This window comes from Perna viridis, chromosome 4 (assembly GCF_037379345.1).
Source record: "Perna viridis isolate PV_CMFRI_1.1 ecotype Kerala chromosome 4, ASM3737934v1, whole genome shotgun sequence".
NCBI classification, from domain to species: domain Eukaryota; kingdom Metazoa; phylum Mollusca; class Bivalvia; order Mytilida; family Mytilidae; genus Perna; species Perna viridis.
This window is the reverse complement of record NC_142448.1, coordinates 5,884,244-5,899,585: the sequence shown is the minus strand read 5'-3', so window position 1 is coordinate 5,899,585 and position 15,342 is coordinate 5,884,244. Positions and strand designations below refer to the sequence as shown.

Here is a 15,342-nt window from a genome sequence, read left to right as displayed (position 1 = left end):
TTAAAGTTATTCATACAATCAGTAGTGATCTAAACTGTTAGTACGTTTATTACTTAGTATAATGTACTAAACATTCTTACAAAACAAAAGACTTACAAATACAATACTCTTTGCTGAATGATCTTAAAAATATTGGAGAAAACCACCTTTCACGATGCTAAATCATTATCATCAATGGTGAAATCTAAAATCTAAAACTGATGTCATTTTGGATTGTTAGTACCACAATGACACAAATTATTGTCAGAAAATGCTGTCATAAACATTTATTGATGATTAAATTCATATCACTATATCTTGTTTAATTCGTTAATTTGACAAGGAGGAAACGGGAGGTAGTTTTGATAATTGTTATATATTTTAAAGATTCACCAGAATGATTTAACAATACATCAAACAAGGCATATTTCAAAATTATATTACGTTTTCTTGACAATCAAAATCTTATTAACTTTTTTGTCAAAGTAACCCTTTTTAACCTTAGCTTAACCCGTTGATGCGTTGTACGTTGTATTATTTTAAAATTTAAAATTGTATTAACTTTACGCAGGGGTATTTTATGTGTCCTGTAATTATTATACATGTGCCTGAACAAATAAATTATATATATTTCAAAATCATCACTTAAACATATATGGTACAACAATTTGTTTTTCTGAACTCCTAGAACTACTCTTCTGTTATCTTTCGAATGATTCAAAATAATGCCTATAATTTCAGGATTTGGCATCACTGCTTTTAAAAATTAAACAACAAAAACAATAACTGGATGTAAAAATTCACAGATGACATATGTTAACAATAAAACAGCGTTATACTACCTGCATAATGAATATATAAAATGTAAAACAAATATTGTTATAGTGAAGTTAGGTGCATACGGAAAGTTTTATTCTGAAAAGTAAAGTATTGCACAATAATGTTTGGTATACACAAAATAAGTTCAGAATAGTAAAAAATGTTAACTTGACAGATTAGAAATTTGTAATTTGTGTCAACATACAATTCATTTAAATATATTAATAAAATATCTTGTCAAGTTCTATGTACATCCGACATTTTTAAAGTCATAAGGAAACAAGAGAAATATGTACGCGGTAGTTTATGAGTTAAATAAACTAAAATTAGGCAATAAATTAAGTTCGAAAACAACAAAATAATTATATTGTGGTGGTGGAAACATTAGCAACTATCAACTATATTTTTCACAATGAAGTACATACGATATTTACCTAAGGATGTCACAAAAGGTTAGGAGTTCATCAATTTGGACGGCTTTTCATCAGCTATTGCTGGGAAAAGTCACCAAAAAACAAAAGTTCGAGTAAATGAAAAGGTAATTAATTATGTTTAAACCCATGAAATTGTCTATTGTAATGTAATCATGTCCCGAATTTAGTTGCCGTAAAAAGATTTACTACCTCTGTTAAATGTTTTTCTTTTCCATAAATATTGTCAACGAAAAAAATGGCACTGGTCTTTTAAAGAAAAATACTGCGGCATACGCATTATGGGTTGTACCCTACCCGTGACTTCCGTCAGTGCATCATGTTTACTGAACAAATTACTTCATTTGAATTGTAGGGTAGCGGGTTTCCCTACAATTAAATGTGCATTTATTTTATTTCAAAAAAATATTATCTTTAAGACATGAGTATTCAATCTGATATATCTTCTTAGTTGTTATTGGGATTACTTCACCAAATGAACTAATGAAAACTTTTTTCTTGTGCAAATAAAAACATAATGTTCAAAAATAAAGACAAAAATTTAGGTATAACGAACATTACAATAAAATAAATGTCAAAACAAAGAATACCAATGTAAATAGCTAAATAAAAAGACCATTAACCTATAAATTACAATATGGTTATTAATTTATAAACTATTTTGTGTTACGATATATGATTATGATTAAATAAACATCTATTGAGGAGGTAGTTCATGGCTATGACTAAACTATTGGTTTCGAAATACTGCAACTTCTATATTATACATTTACCATGAAGTTTACAAACTCTAAATATAAATGAATGTAAAAAGTATTAATAAAAAATAAAAGTATATGAATCCATTCGTTTCCGACAAAATTCCCACAAGGAGGGAATGGTGAAAAGCGTAACTGAAAAATGAGTCGCAGATGTGCTTATTTTAGTTGGTAAAACTAATGATCTTTTCACCAGAAGCGTAAGCCATGTAGTTGGTAAAATTATTGATCGTTTCACCAGAAGCTTAAGCCAATATTACGTCACTAAAAAGCTTACAAATACAATTAACGACTTTGTATAGCTTGGAATATTTTATCAGGAGATACCTTTTCTGAAAGAAAAACATGTTTTCGTTACTAATGAATTCGTGGATCGTTACGGTGTATCCCTGCACCATGAGAACCGATTATTTCAACGTGTCATAATTCACCTTTTCTTTTTCGTCTACCCCATACTTGACTTTCTATAAGCAACACTCGGCGGGTGTTTCTAGAAAAGCAGAGGACGCTAACCTTATCGGTGCACCTGGTCTATGCTCCCAGTTATAAGTACTGTCCGGGTTTGCTTTTTTACCATGTACGTATTATTTTGGTTATTTTATGTTCCTTGTTGTTTGTGTGTGTTTTCCCTGCATGGTCTTTTTCTCTGGATTACATTCTTTTGATTTCCGCTAGAATCTTGGTTCCTTGATTACTCTTTCTGAATACTATGTTTTAAGAGGTAAAGAAACAAAGATCATTTATATTTGTTTGTTTCTACTTGAGGCAATTAAACTTACAAAATATGTGTAAGGGGTAAAACTAATCCTAAACTACGTTATATAAAGCGTATATAATAAAATGTTTACCTAAATTGCAGGAATTCTGTGCTCTCTATTCTCTTGTTATGCGACTGTCAAATATTTAGATTGACGTATTAGATATAATGCTGTCCGTGCGCTTGTTTGTCCAAGTTTCACATTTTACTTTCTACAGATGGCAGTTGTATACCTTGTAAAGTTTGCCAATCCCTATACATAATAACCGTTTTGTCTCAAAATGTTCAAATAAAATATAATTGTGAACACAGTCGGTATGACAAATTGTTTCATATAAGATTAAAACCTGCTTTCAATTCGTTTTTGGATCCTTGTACTTTTGCAGTGACGGTCAGTTCTGTTCCACCAAAAACGAATTGGACATCAATTATTTGTCTATTTTTTGTAGGGTTTGGTATGTTGACTGTTAAATCTCCCAGCTTTTCACAACCTTCTTCATCTACGTACCTTGTTTCATGATGATCGGAAACATATACTGCAACTGTGATCTTCTCCTGCATTTCTTCTATAGTGTGATACTGCACATTCACTTCGGTCCCAACAGGACAATGTTCACCCATCTCTTTAAAACAATCAAAAATATCTTTACAGCGTTGTTTTCTATCAACTATAACACTTTTCTTTAAATTATGAACAGATTCATCAAATAATGGCAAGATCCGTCGGCCATAAGCGAATCGTGTATACCTGCAGGAAATAAAATCAGAACGATGACCATACAGGACAGCTCCTTTAACTACAGCTAAAGTTGGATCATCTGGAATTATAATTTCTATGTTTTGGAATGCGTCTCTGATAGCCCTCTGGACGATGTCAGATTCGGAAAATCCCCCAACCAGTAGAATTTTCGCTACTATGGCAGGTCGAGCTTCAATCAAAGTTATCTTGATTTCCTCGATGATTTGACCAATGGCAGTCGTGAAGAAGGATTCCACAAGATCTTTATCCATCTGTAATTTGTCACTTTTAATAGATACTTGTAGGGCATATTCTGACTCAGCTAGCAACTGGTAAAACGGTTTGTCTGAAAATCTCATACACAAACTATCTAATGCTGCAATCGGTATCTGAAGGTTAAGTTTTTGTCTCCTTCTATTGCTTACATTTCTTTTGAAAATTTCAAATGCTCTCATCAAATCAAAGTAATTACTAGTAAATTCTGTCTTCAGTTTTTCGAGAACAGTAACCCCGGCTATCTTCTCAAGCATTTCTTTGAAAGCTCTGTCTACAGCTGTACCACCGCAAGACGAACCATGTGGCCGACATAATTCTTTTACTCTATCTTGTACTTCTCTCTCATGGACCACTATATCAACAGTACCTCCTGTCGAAGTAAAAAACGTAGAATTGTTCATCGCCATATCTTAGTTGAGAAGGATGATCAATATTAAGTTCGTTATCTCTCGAACCAAATTGAAAGTAGACATAAATTGTGTCCCACTAACCGGCGATAAGTTTACTTTTAAGAGACCGACTAATAAACGGACCTTGTAAAAATGAACGATATTTGATATCTGATCTCACTTTAAACTTAATTAATGATGAGTGCTCTAAATCATTTCTACCTATATTCCCCTGTAATAGGAAGATACATATATGGCCAAACTCTACAACATACACATTTTGTTTCCTTCTATATCGTTAATTTTCCTTTTGTATCCATGTGGAAATCAATTCGCTACAGTATCTGTAGTTCTTCACATATTCCAACTTCTACGCTTTCCGGGAGACTGTTAAAGTGACATTTTGCTTTTGTTCTAAACTTCTTGAAGCTAAGTTTTTTTTTTGAAAGAAATGTGTAAAGCCATTACTTTTTTTCTCTTTTTCTAAAACTAACGTCGCAATCGTTAACATGATGCACAGTATGAGGATAGAAAGCATAAACAGCTGTTGAAGCAGGATAAGCAACCATTAAATTTCTTGTCACACAATTAATTAATTGCAAAAACATTCCTCTGATGGTCCTGGTGTTATTTTTTTTATCCTAGGCGAGTTTATTCATACGATTTCTTTTAATTCAAGTAATTAAAACTACAGAAAATAAAAGTTAATAATAAAAGGAAGAAATTGGTTGAACATTTACGCTAGTTTTATCCGATATGGTCCTTATGAAATAAATTCCTCAGTTTCACAGCAAACTTGTTTTTGACTTGAATGCGGAAAGGGGCTATACAAAAGTGCTATATTTGACACGTCGGACAGATCAAAATGTTCATGGCGCTCTTGTAGCGAGTCTTCTGATTCAAGTCGCTGCAAAAATTGTTGAAGACTCATTAGGTTTCCTCAAACGAGATCAAATAAGAGACCGATGCAAGGATACTGCAGAGTATGTAGTGTATGCTATTTCAAGTTTTGATTTGTCAATTATTTAGACATCAAGATTCAAATGTTGTTAACTTGCTATTAAACATACCAATCTATATGTGATGCGAAATGAAGACAGCCCAAACGAAAAGTGTATTCAATGTTTGTTCCGCGTGGACGATTGATTGTTTATTGGGATCGTAGACGCCCATTCTTAATAATTACATAGACGTTGAAAAATCGCAAAGGTGCATATTGGAATCTCAATCTGATTTTTTGTGAAAGAAAACCCTATATAAGGAATGCCTTAGTTTTTTTTCAATACGTAAATTTTTATCTTACCACCGATGTCAACAACAAGGTATGGTACACCTTGATTTACAATAACAGGTCCCGACATTATTCCAAATTGGTTCATCTTCCTGTACACATGCTGACAGTAAACAGAGGCAGACTCAGGTTCTAAAGCAATAAAAAGCCTGTCAGTCCGAATACCTGCCTACAAAAAGACAACAAACTCGTACTATTTTTTTTAAAATGAAAACTGAATATCAAAGCATTGACTTTTTTTAGTCGTATAGCTAAAAACAATCCAGAGAAAAACATGATGAAACGACTATTCCCAGAAGAAATTGAAGAAAGTTAGAAAAGATAGGCATAAAGAAATGATATTTACTTTTTCTGCTGCCTTTCTCATGAACATCTTGGCACGGTCGGTCCATATGGCAGGTACTGTCAGGACCCATTTAATGTCGGTCTCCCTAATGCTGCTACCTTGATTTTTGATGTGGCCAATGACGTGATTTTTTAAAGCGCCGATAGCAATAGAAAAAACGTCTACAGCAGGTTTGGAGTTTCCTTTGATGTCGAAGACATTCATCGTCTCTGATATGTCCTAATAAATTTAGAAGCATCTATTAAATTGTTTCTTGAATCTCGTTAACTCATACATGTTGTTCAAGAGTTGTGGAATGGAGTTGCGTGGTGTAAACGAACTTACAACCACCTTTTGATTGTATCAATCAATTCAAATGTTCTATATGACTGCCTCGTGAGCATGTCGACTGATATAATTTAAATATACCTTTCATGCACCACGACAGTGCGGAGTTTTTGCAATAAAAGTTCTTATTCTTCCAATAAAAATACTAGTAGGTACAAAAAGGAACACTTGAACTCATTCTTTAAAGACACGATGACTTTTTTCTAATGATATTTTTTTTTAAAACGAACAGTTATAGTTTCTTCTACATAAATTAAAAAAAAACTTTTCTCAGTATTTTCTGAAAAACAAGGCTGCTATAAATTACAATACATGTTCAACTTGTGTAATTTGATACAAATAGTATAGAATAAAAAAGACCCATAACATTCTGGACCTGCTTTACATTCGTGTTTCTGTCAGTCCATAAATATCTTCAAAATGTATATTAATACCGCAAACATGACAAATTGAAAATTCTACAATGTGGGTTATTCTGTGGAATAACAGGATTATAACAAGAGACATTAATCGATTCTCTGATGGTCACGTTCATACATAGATCGTTCTTTGATCTTGCAATCATTCTCTTTATAATATAATCAGAAATTTGAAAATAGGGGCTGGAGGTTTGTAGGGACAGAAAAAATCAAAGTATAGTCATGAAGCTCGTAATGTTATACAGAATTTTGGTCAGACTCTAGGAAAAAAGTACAAACCAATGAATGATTTAGTTCTGTAATATCAAAGATTACCCATTTGAAAGCTAAAAGTTTGTTGGACCACTGATCATCAGATATTGTTCCATCTACAAAATCAAGAACTCAGTAAATATCAACTTACTTTCCTATGGTGTAACTGCATCTTGAATTGTTCAAAAAAGAAGTAATTATCTGTTTCATTTTCAGTTTGTATGTCGGCATATTCTAACTCAGCATCGTATCCAAAATAAAAATCCCTTGGGTTATCCTTTTTAATGACGATACAGGTTGGTGTTTTAGTTGATGCCAGATGGTACTTTCCGCTCTCCCATGCGTGGTTGGCGTATATCTCGTGAGGAGAGTTTTTGAAACTGAAGGCATAGCCGGAATAAGATGTACCAAAATCTAAAGCGACCACCATTAGATAATCATCAAAAGAGAGATTCCTCATTTCGTGCTGTAGGTTAGATGTGGCCATGGTAACTGCTAAAAAAAACGCATCTCAACTCTAAATGATGTTGACAATGATATTCATGGATGTTCAGGTTCCATACATATAAAATGTGGATCACCTTTTTTCAAAAAAAATCAAGCGTTTTATTGACCCCCAAAAATTGTGTAAATTCAGAATTCTTAAGTGGCACTCCAGCTAAGAATCATGCAAAATGTAATTCATGGGTGAAAAGCCTACATATTTTTATTTTTGATATTTTGTTTGATTTGCCATAGTAAACATAAATTAACATTCGGTTTTCCATATATCCCGTGTTCTTGGGAGATAAAATTTATATAGAATGCACGGTAGATTTCAAAATTAAGGGAGATAACTCTGTAAATGACGCTCAAATGTTATAACAGAATCTATTGGATTTCAATATTGATTATCTCTTAAGAGCAGACAGATCTGAATTACACATTTCATATTATAGACCCATAAAACAACTGAATTACAAAAATAAATATGTTGCCTTTTTGGGTGTATCACATATTTCAGATTTTGCCTGATTCATACAGACAGCTACTTCAGTAGTAACTTAGCATTACATGTATTTTCAAATGTTTTTTCTATCATTCTAATTACTGGAAATCAACGGTTTATTGCGGTACGCTGTCTTCCTATAAATGCACCGTACATACGTAATCAACCGTGGCTTTCCGACAGTATTCCAATAGTAATATGTAAATACATGTATATACCTATAAAGGAATTTGTACCAACTTTTGCATATAATCAGTGTTGATAAAATTAATACGCTTAACAAGTCCGAATCTGTAATTTACATTGACTCACACATGGACAGCATCCTAATAATGTATTTAATAGACCGGTTGTTGTGTCTGTAATTAGATATGCTTTGTTTTATGTATTACACATCTTGATAGCAAGCTTTGTCTGATTGTTCTGCCTGTAAGCAGCCGATTTCAAGCATTATGAGCCAACCCATCGTTGTAATAGACTAATTAACATGGTGGCAGCGGTGACCAACATATGAAACGTTGAAGATTAATGACTGACATGATAAACACTCTCTGTAAATGGTCAAGAAAGCACCAAATTTAATTCCCACGTGGTTGATACCCACGAATATAGTTCGATTACCCCACCATTAAAGGTCACTGAAGGAAACGTTTTTGAAAACTACAAAATAATGGAAGAGACAAGTCCAGATCTATTTAACAGCTAGCGGAGCTTTAGAAAAAGATAACGCTATGCAAACTGCAATTATTTTAAATTGTGCAGGTCCCCAAGTTATAGACATTTATAATCAATTTCAATGGGCGGAAGCAAGCAAAACCTGACAAATTGTTTGAAAAACTTGAAGCCTACTGTATCCCAAGAAAGAATGAAGTACTAGAATCTCATAGATTCTGGAATGTATCCTATCAGGAACCTTTTGACAATTTCTTAACTGAATTTCGTACTAGAGCAGCATCTTGCAATTTCAAAGAGAAGGACAGAATGCTGCGTGATAAAATAATTTTCACTGCTAAGGGCAAGCTACAAGAACTTCTTTTGCGAGAGGACAAAATATACTTAGAAATCACAGCTCATATAAAGAATGTAAATTATGTGGCAGAAAACACGAATTGAAAAAAGAGAAATGTCCAGCATGGAGTAAAACATGCGACTCATGCAAAGGCAGAAACCACTTCAAAGCAAAAAGTAAAAAGATACATGCACTCTCTGCAGAAAATGATGACACAAATGATGATGAACATTGGCTCAACTCAGTAGGAGGTAATACAAGAGGTAAAATTTCAGCCTTAATGAAAGTCAACAGCTGTGACGTTCGCTTTCTGGTAGACAGCGGTGCCGACTTAAATTCTATTTGTCAGAAATATGTCCGCAAAGAGCAAGCACGTCCAAGAACAGTCACATTAAGAATATGGAATAAGTCACACATGAAACCACTTGGAGAAACTGATCTGAAAATCATAAATCCTACCACTGGAGAAGAATCCGTAACTAAATTCACAATCATACCTAACGGTCACATTAATCTACTAGGTTTAAAAACAATTTAAAAGATGGGATTTGTTACTATAAATAGTGAATGCTTTATTGCTATGACAGACAAACAAGGGCTTGGTACACTAGGGGAGGCAACTCTAACTTTTGATGAGAAAATTTCTTCAATAACACTACCACTCTCGCTACAAGACGATATAAAAAAGGAAATCGACAAGTTAGTGGAGAGACAAGTTCTGATCCCACAACTGAACCGACAATGGAACAAACTTGGTAATGACTTATTTGAAATCAGAAGAAGACTGTATCTTGTTGTGGTCGATTTTTTCCCAGACTTTATTGAAGTTGACTATTTATTTACCACAAACGCTAGTCAAGTAATATCAATACTCAAGATACAATTCGCAAGAATGGAAATTCCGTCGACTATAATTTATGATAGTGGACCGCAATTCACTGCCAATGAATTCAAACAATTCACTCGAAAATGGGGGATTAACCATATAGTATTATCTCCAAATCATCAGCAGAGCAATGGAAAAGCCGAATCTGCCGTTAAAATAGTCAAGAACATGATTAAGAAGACTATGAAAGATGGTCGAGATCAGTACGAGGCTCTACTCGAATTGCGAAATACTCCGCGAAATTCGCACATTCGTGAAACAACACCTCTGCGAGAACTGATAAACAACTATCAAGCTGAAGAACCGAATATTATCACATCCAATGAATCACCGAAAGACACTAACTTAACGGATTCTTTGAGCATTGACAGTGCGCCCATATCAGATCAGAGCTAAAGTAAATCATCCGCAAGTGAACAAAAACAAGTTGAACTGATTTCCAGACCGAAAAACATTACCAAAAATGCTTACCTGAATGACTTTGTGCGTTAATTTTGACACTTTTCATTTAAAATAGTTTCTCGTCATTTATTAGTGTAGTAAAATTAGTATCGTGAAAATGAACTGCTATCACAGACTTATGAATTTTCGGATAATTGATTTATTAATGATCCAATAGACAGTAAATTTTACAAATTTACTTTGTGGCTAAAAACTAATCTGATTATTTATTTTAAGTTTAATGAAAAAAAAACACATTTTGTTCTTTTAAAGAAAAGGGGATGTAGATAAAGTTTATACGTTTCACAAGTCCGAATCTGTAATTTTTAGTGACTTACACATGGACAGCATCCTAATAATGTATTTATAGACCGGATGTTGTGTCTGAAATTAGATATTATTACACATCTTGATAGCAAGCTTAGTTTGATTGCTCTGCCAGTAAGCAGCCGATTTCAAGCATTATGAGCCAACCCATCGTTGTAATAAACTAATTAACAATCAGATACATAGATTGGCAGTTATAACTATAAGATTTGGAGACATCAAAAGTTGATATAAACGATTTTTATAGCCTATATCATGAGGTCCAGCGGACCTTATCAGAGGTTAAATTGATAATCATATAAACCATGTCAAATAAAGTAATAGGGTTCAAATTGCAATTTTTTACAACAATTGATTAATAATACATACGACAATAGATCTGTATCGCTATGCAACAACTTGTTAATCCACGCCAATACAATCAACTCGAGTATTAATTCTCAGGAAACTTATCCTTCACACCATTCTATATATATCAAACGTAATTTCCAGTGTATATAAATAGACCGTGACCTTAATCTTCATCATAGTAAAATAGGAAATTTAACGCACAAATAGGGGGAATGCTCCATTACTTCACTGTGCACTTACTGATCTGTAGTTTTATGAAAGAGATGAAGACTCGAAGACTCGAGTAGATTTAAATACAGGGATAAGTATATACTAGACTGGACAGGGAACAGGGGCGGATTCAGGCGGGGGTATGGTGGGCGTGCCCCCCTAAAATTTGCAAAGCATAGGTTGTCATGGGTAGATTTAGGCGGTTTCAGGTTGAAACTTTAATTTCTCGCTAATTTTACCACATAAGATATCTACATTACATCCACTCTAGAAAATCTAAAATCCTGGGCCCGCCACTGGGGAATATAGACGTACGAACACAAAAACACTTCCTTGCCGTTGAAGAACCACGTTCGCTTTGCAATCAGTTTTTTTTTCGACGTAGTCGGTATATCTTCGCTTTTTACCCTTTGACCTTAAAGACGCTTTTCCGTGGAAACGCAAGTTACCTGATCGCAATTCTGTTTCCCGATTGGCCAAATACTGATAACATAGTGGCATTCGAAATTGCGTGCCATGTGTTATTTCCATAATGAAATGCAGAAAGAACAAAATTTTACTGCGTCGACTATCTTTTTAAACCTTGTAATTTCTGTATTTAATATTCGCATATGATTTGCATTAATGTGTAGCTATACGCCACATTATCCAGCAGATCTTCGCCGTGTTCACCGCTACAGCGTTATTCATACGAGATAAAAATGTACCCTTAAATATCACACACGTGTGCTCTTCGTGTATTTCTTGTTTGAATGAGAACGGGAAGTTTACATGAAATGATCAGTTAGCTTTTGAACATTACCCAGTTTCCAACTCAGGCACTGAGGCTAGTCACAGGAATTTATAGGTCAAATGCATTAGCACGCCCCGATATTTATGAACATTCATTGCCAGCTGCTTAATTTTGTTCATAAACTGGTTCCCTGTCAATATCAAAAGCGATCCAAAGATCGCTACAACGTACCTTTTTAAAAACATATCATACACATGTTTATGCGTGTTTTTTTTTTTTTTTTTTTTTTGCTTGTGTTAGAACGGGAAAAGTACATTAAAAGATAAAATGATCGATTAGCATTGAATTTATGGAATATTACACTGCAGAGGTCCCCCGATTTTAGAGCATATCGCATTTTTACCATTTCGAATGTTTAAAGTATGTCAAAGTCAGTGACTGTGAATATTTGACGGTTAGAGACTTTGAATACTTCAGTCTTTGATTTTAAAGATAGTACTTGTTTTAGAGAAGCGACCCTTACAGCACATGCGCGGATTGAGGTCACCAGAAGTCATCTGCATATGAATTTATCTAGGTCGATTTTGCAAGACAATAAATATACAGACACCTATTTCGTATATTTAATGCATTGTATTTGTAGGTATCAAATGAAATTATACAGAAAAAGTACAATTTAGTAAAAATAATTCAAAGTTAAGGCATATTTCAACAGAAACAAAAATTTACAAAAATGACAGCTAATGCAGCTGTAAGATGAATTTTAAAAATGGGCATTTTAGCACAGAAAAAAAGTTACCTCAATACAAATTCAATGGCATTTGGACACAGAAAGGGGGTATTTAATACAAATTTTTAGAACTTGCTGGTTCTAAATTAAAAATGGTATTGCTGACGCAACTGTCATGTATTCCTTACAATTTATATCATAACAGGATTGAGTATAAAAGGCATCTATTTAGATTAGCATTTTATTCTACACTGAATTACATTATCAATCTACATGGTATATAACAAGAAATCTCTGATACGGCGGTAGGTACTTTTAAACAATAGAACAATAGAATGTCACTGGGAAATGTTTATCATCACTTCATGGGTGTATACAGTTTTATCAGTAAACTGCTGATTATCAATTTCCTAATTGTCATATATAACAGCAACGAAATTCGATGAATTGATCATATTTTTTATCCATACAGGATACGATTTTCAAATAAATGTCATTCCTTTGAACCTTGGTATCACGAATAGGAAGGCTTGTTCCCATATCGCCTTAGCTGTCAAATTCGGTACATAAAATTATTCCCATCTCGCCTTAGTAAAATTTGAAGTGAACTAAGGCGAAATGGGAACTTGTGTAAACATGTAATTTTAAGGTTTATTAAGTGCAAGTTGTGTTTTTATAGCATTTAAACCTAATATACACATGCATATGTAAATCTTTATATTGTTTGTTGGTATTTTCGGTCAATTAATTTATTTTTATTTTGTAGTATTAGTTGGGTTTTTGCATTAATATTTTTATTATAAATGGCCTTTTCATTTTCTGATTTTAATCACCTTTTTTTCTTTTTTATGGATACTACTAAGGAACAAAATTCAAAATAAAAATGATATAACTGACCCCTTTGATAGAAACTTGACACAGAGAAGCACATCCAAATATTTTTCAGCATAAAACAATGAAGAGGCAAATTAAAATGTCATGTTAAACATACAACAAAGAATGAGCAAAATCGTAATAAAAGCATGATTCCTGCAGAACAAAATTAAAAACAACAACAGAAGACAGTATCAGACTGAGGTCTGCGGCACAATTGAAAAGGTTCATAGACCATATATAATCATCAGTGAAGCTTCAAGATGGTGAGGCTGCATCTCCAAAGTGATTTGTCTTTATGTATAAGCAGGTTAACGCTCAATTATATGTTTAGCTTATTTCATTTAATTATCAGTTATTTATGCTCCCAAAAATATAATGTCAATTTATTGAATTCGCAAAAAAATAAAAAATATGAAGATTACATGTCTACATATGTGTACATGTTTAAGAAGTACTTCGATAGTAGCTATTTAATTATATACATATATAGTCATTAGATTTGTTTTTAAAAAAATTACATCTCATTTTCGAACTTAATTTTTTGCTTTTTTAATAGTCCCTGAATTGTGTGTACTATATATATGTTATTAGTTTCTCTTTTAAATGAATTTCTATCAAGACAAATCATAACTTGAAAAGTATTCAAATATTTTGAATTAGTGGCTTAAAAATGAAAAAAGCCTATAAAAATTGATTTTTTATTTTGCCTTAATCATTATAACAACACCACATTAGTTTAGTGTTTTGTTTTTACAACATAAGAATATAAAAATTCCAATTTCGCCTTAGTACTTTTTACCTATTTTCACCTGAATATTCGATCCGTGGTTGCATTTATTTGGGTATTAACTACACCTTTTTTTGCATATTTGATTAAATGAAGTACTTGACGTGAAACTACTCCAAAACCCACTGAAATTGTGACCGATTATTTCTAATGCTGTTGGTTTTGATGATTTTGTGACTCTTTAATAATTACGTTCTGGGCTAACTGTCAGTAACTGCAAGCATTCTTTTTGTGATTCTTTAATAATTACGTTCTGGGCTTACTGTCAGTAACTGCAAGCATTCTTTAAATGGATATATCTTTCTGTCTATAGATTGTACTACATTGAGATATTTTATTGGTTTTTTTTCGTGGTTGTTTCAGTTGCTTTTGAACTTATAACAAATTGGGTGGTTAAGATCTTAAAAATCTAGTTTATTTCACTCACCTGTTAACAGTCAGGAGATGTTGGTCATGAAAGTGTCTTTTTGTCGTTGTATCAATTTTTAGTTTGATGATAAGAATTAGTCATTAACGTTACCGTAGATTGTTTTACAACTTGTTTTTTTTTCAAAATAGGTTTTCTGTTTTACAAGAAAGAGTACCAAAAAGGGGAGGTAACTCCTTTAGAAGAAAATTCTCAAATGCTATATTGCTTTTGTTTGGCCAAACTATTTTTGGATAGCTACTTAGTATTGAAATGCATATGAAATAACCTTATTTAAATTCCAATCCTCCATTTATTCTTATGTTAAAGTATTCAAAGTTAGAAAAGAAGGAGGGTAGTCTGAGAATTTTCCGTATATCTTTGTAAATAGCCCGGTGACCTCATATTTTTTTCCCTTTAAAATGTTTCAATTTAGTGTCTGTAAAACATACTATAACGATATAGATGAAAATGATAGCACTTTCCATTAATCCGTTAATTATTGACACCTTTGCCTGTTTCAATGCAAACTTTTTGAAAAAATGTATTCAATGACTTAAAAGCACTGAACTGGTCTGTTTACTTTTTTAAATAACTGATATATTTACGCAGTTCGTACAACAGCCAATCAAATAAAGACTTGACGCTACAAATCGATCTGACGGATCTGCCCTTGTGCAAATGTTAGGCATTTCTGAAGAAAACCCATTGACATTTATACTCAGTTCGTACTACAGAGAAAAAGACCAGTGGAGGCTCCAGAAAGGATGCAGGGGGTGGCATTCCCCTTTTCATTGGAAAATTGTCATTTTTAC

At 33.0% G+C, this 15,342-nt stretch overlaps 1 protein-coding gene across 6 annotated transcripts; it reads right to left on the bottom strand.

The window, feature by feature from the left end:
* Nucleotides 1-30: 30 nt before the first annotated feature.
* On the bottom strand, nt 31-11,416 carry LOC148618629 (heat shock 70 kDa protein 12A-like). 6 transcript variants are annotated; one of them, XR_015921402.1, is made up of 7 exons: nt 10,804-10,921; nt 10,446-10,491; nt 6,935-7,278; nt 5,786-6,004; nt 5,452-5,608; nt 2,836-4,129; nt 31-2,319 (listed from the first exon to the last, which is right to left on the bottom strand). XR_015921402.1 is itself a non-coding variant. In XM_088577713.1 (6 exons), the coding sequence occupies exons 2-6, from the start codon at nt 10,456-10,458 to the stop codon at nt 3,075-3,077; spliced, it is 1,788 nt and encodes a 595-aa protein (XP_088433839.1). In that variant the 5' UTR covers nt 10,459-10,491; nt 10,804-10,921; the 3' UTR covers nt 31-3,074. The 6 variants fall into 6 exon arrangements, 4 of the variants coding, with proteins under 4 accessions (XP_088433839.1, XP_088433842.1, XP_088433840.1 ...); XR_015921403.1 differs by lacking the exon at nt 10,446-10,491 and having other exon boundaries at nt 10,804-10,927; XM_088577713.1 differs by having other exon boundaries at nt 31-4,129.
* Nucleotides 11,417-15,342: the final 3,926 nt, after the last annotated feature.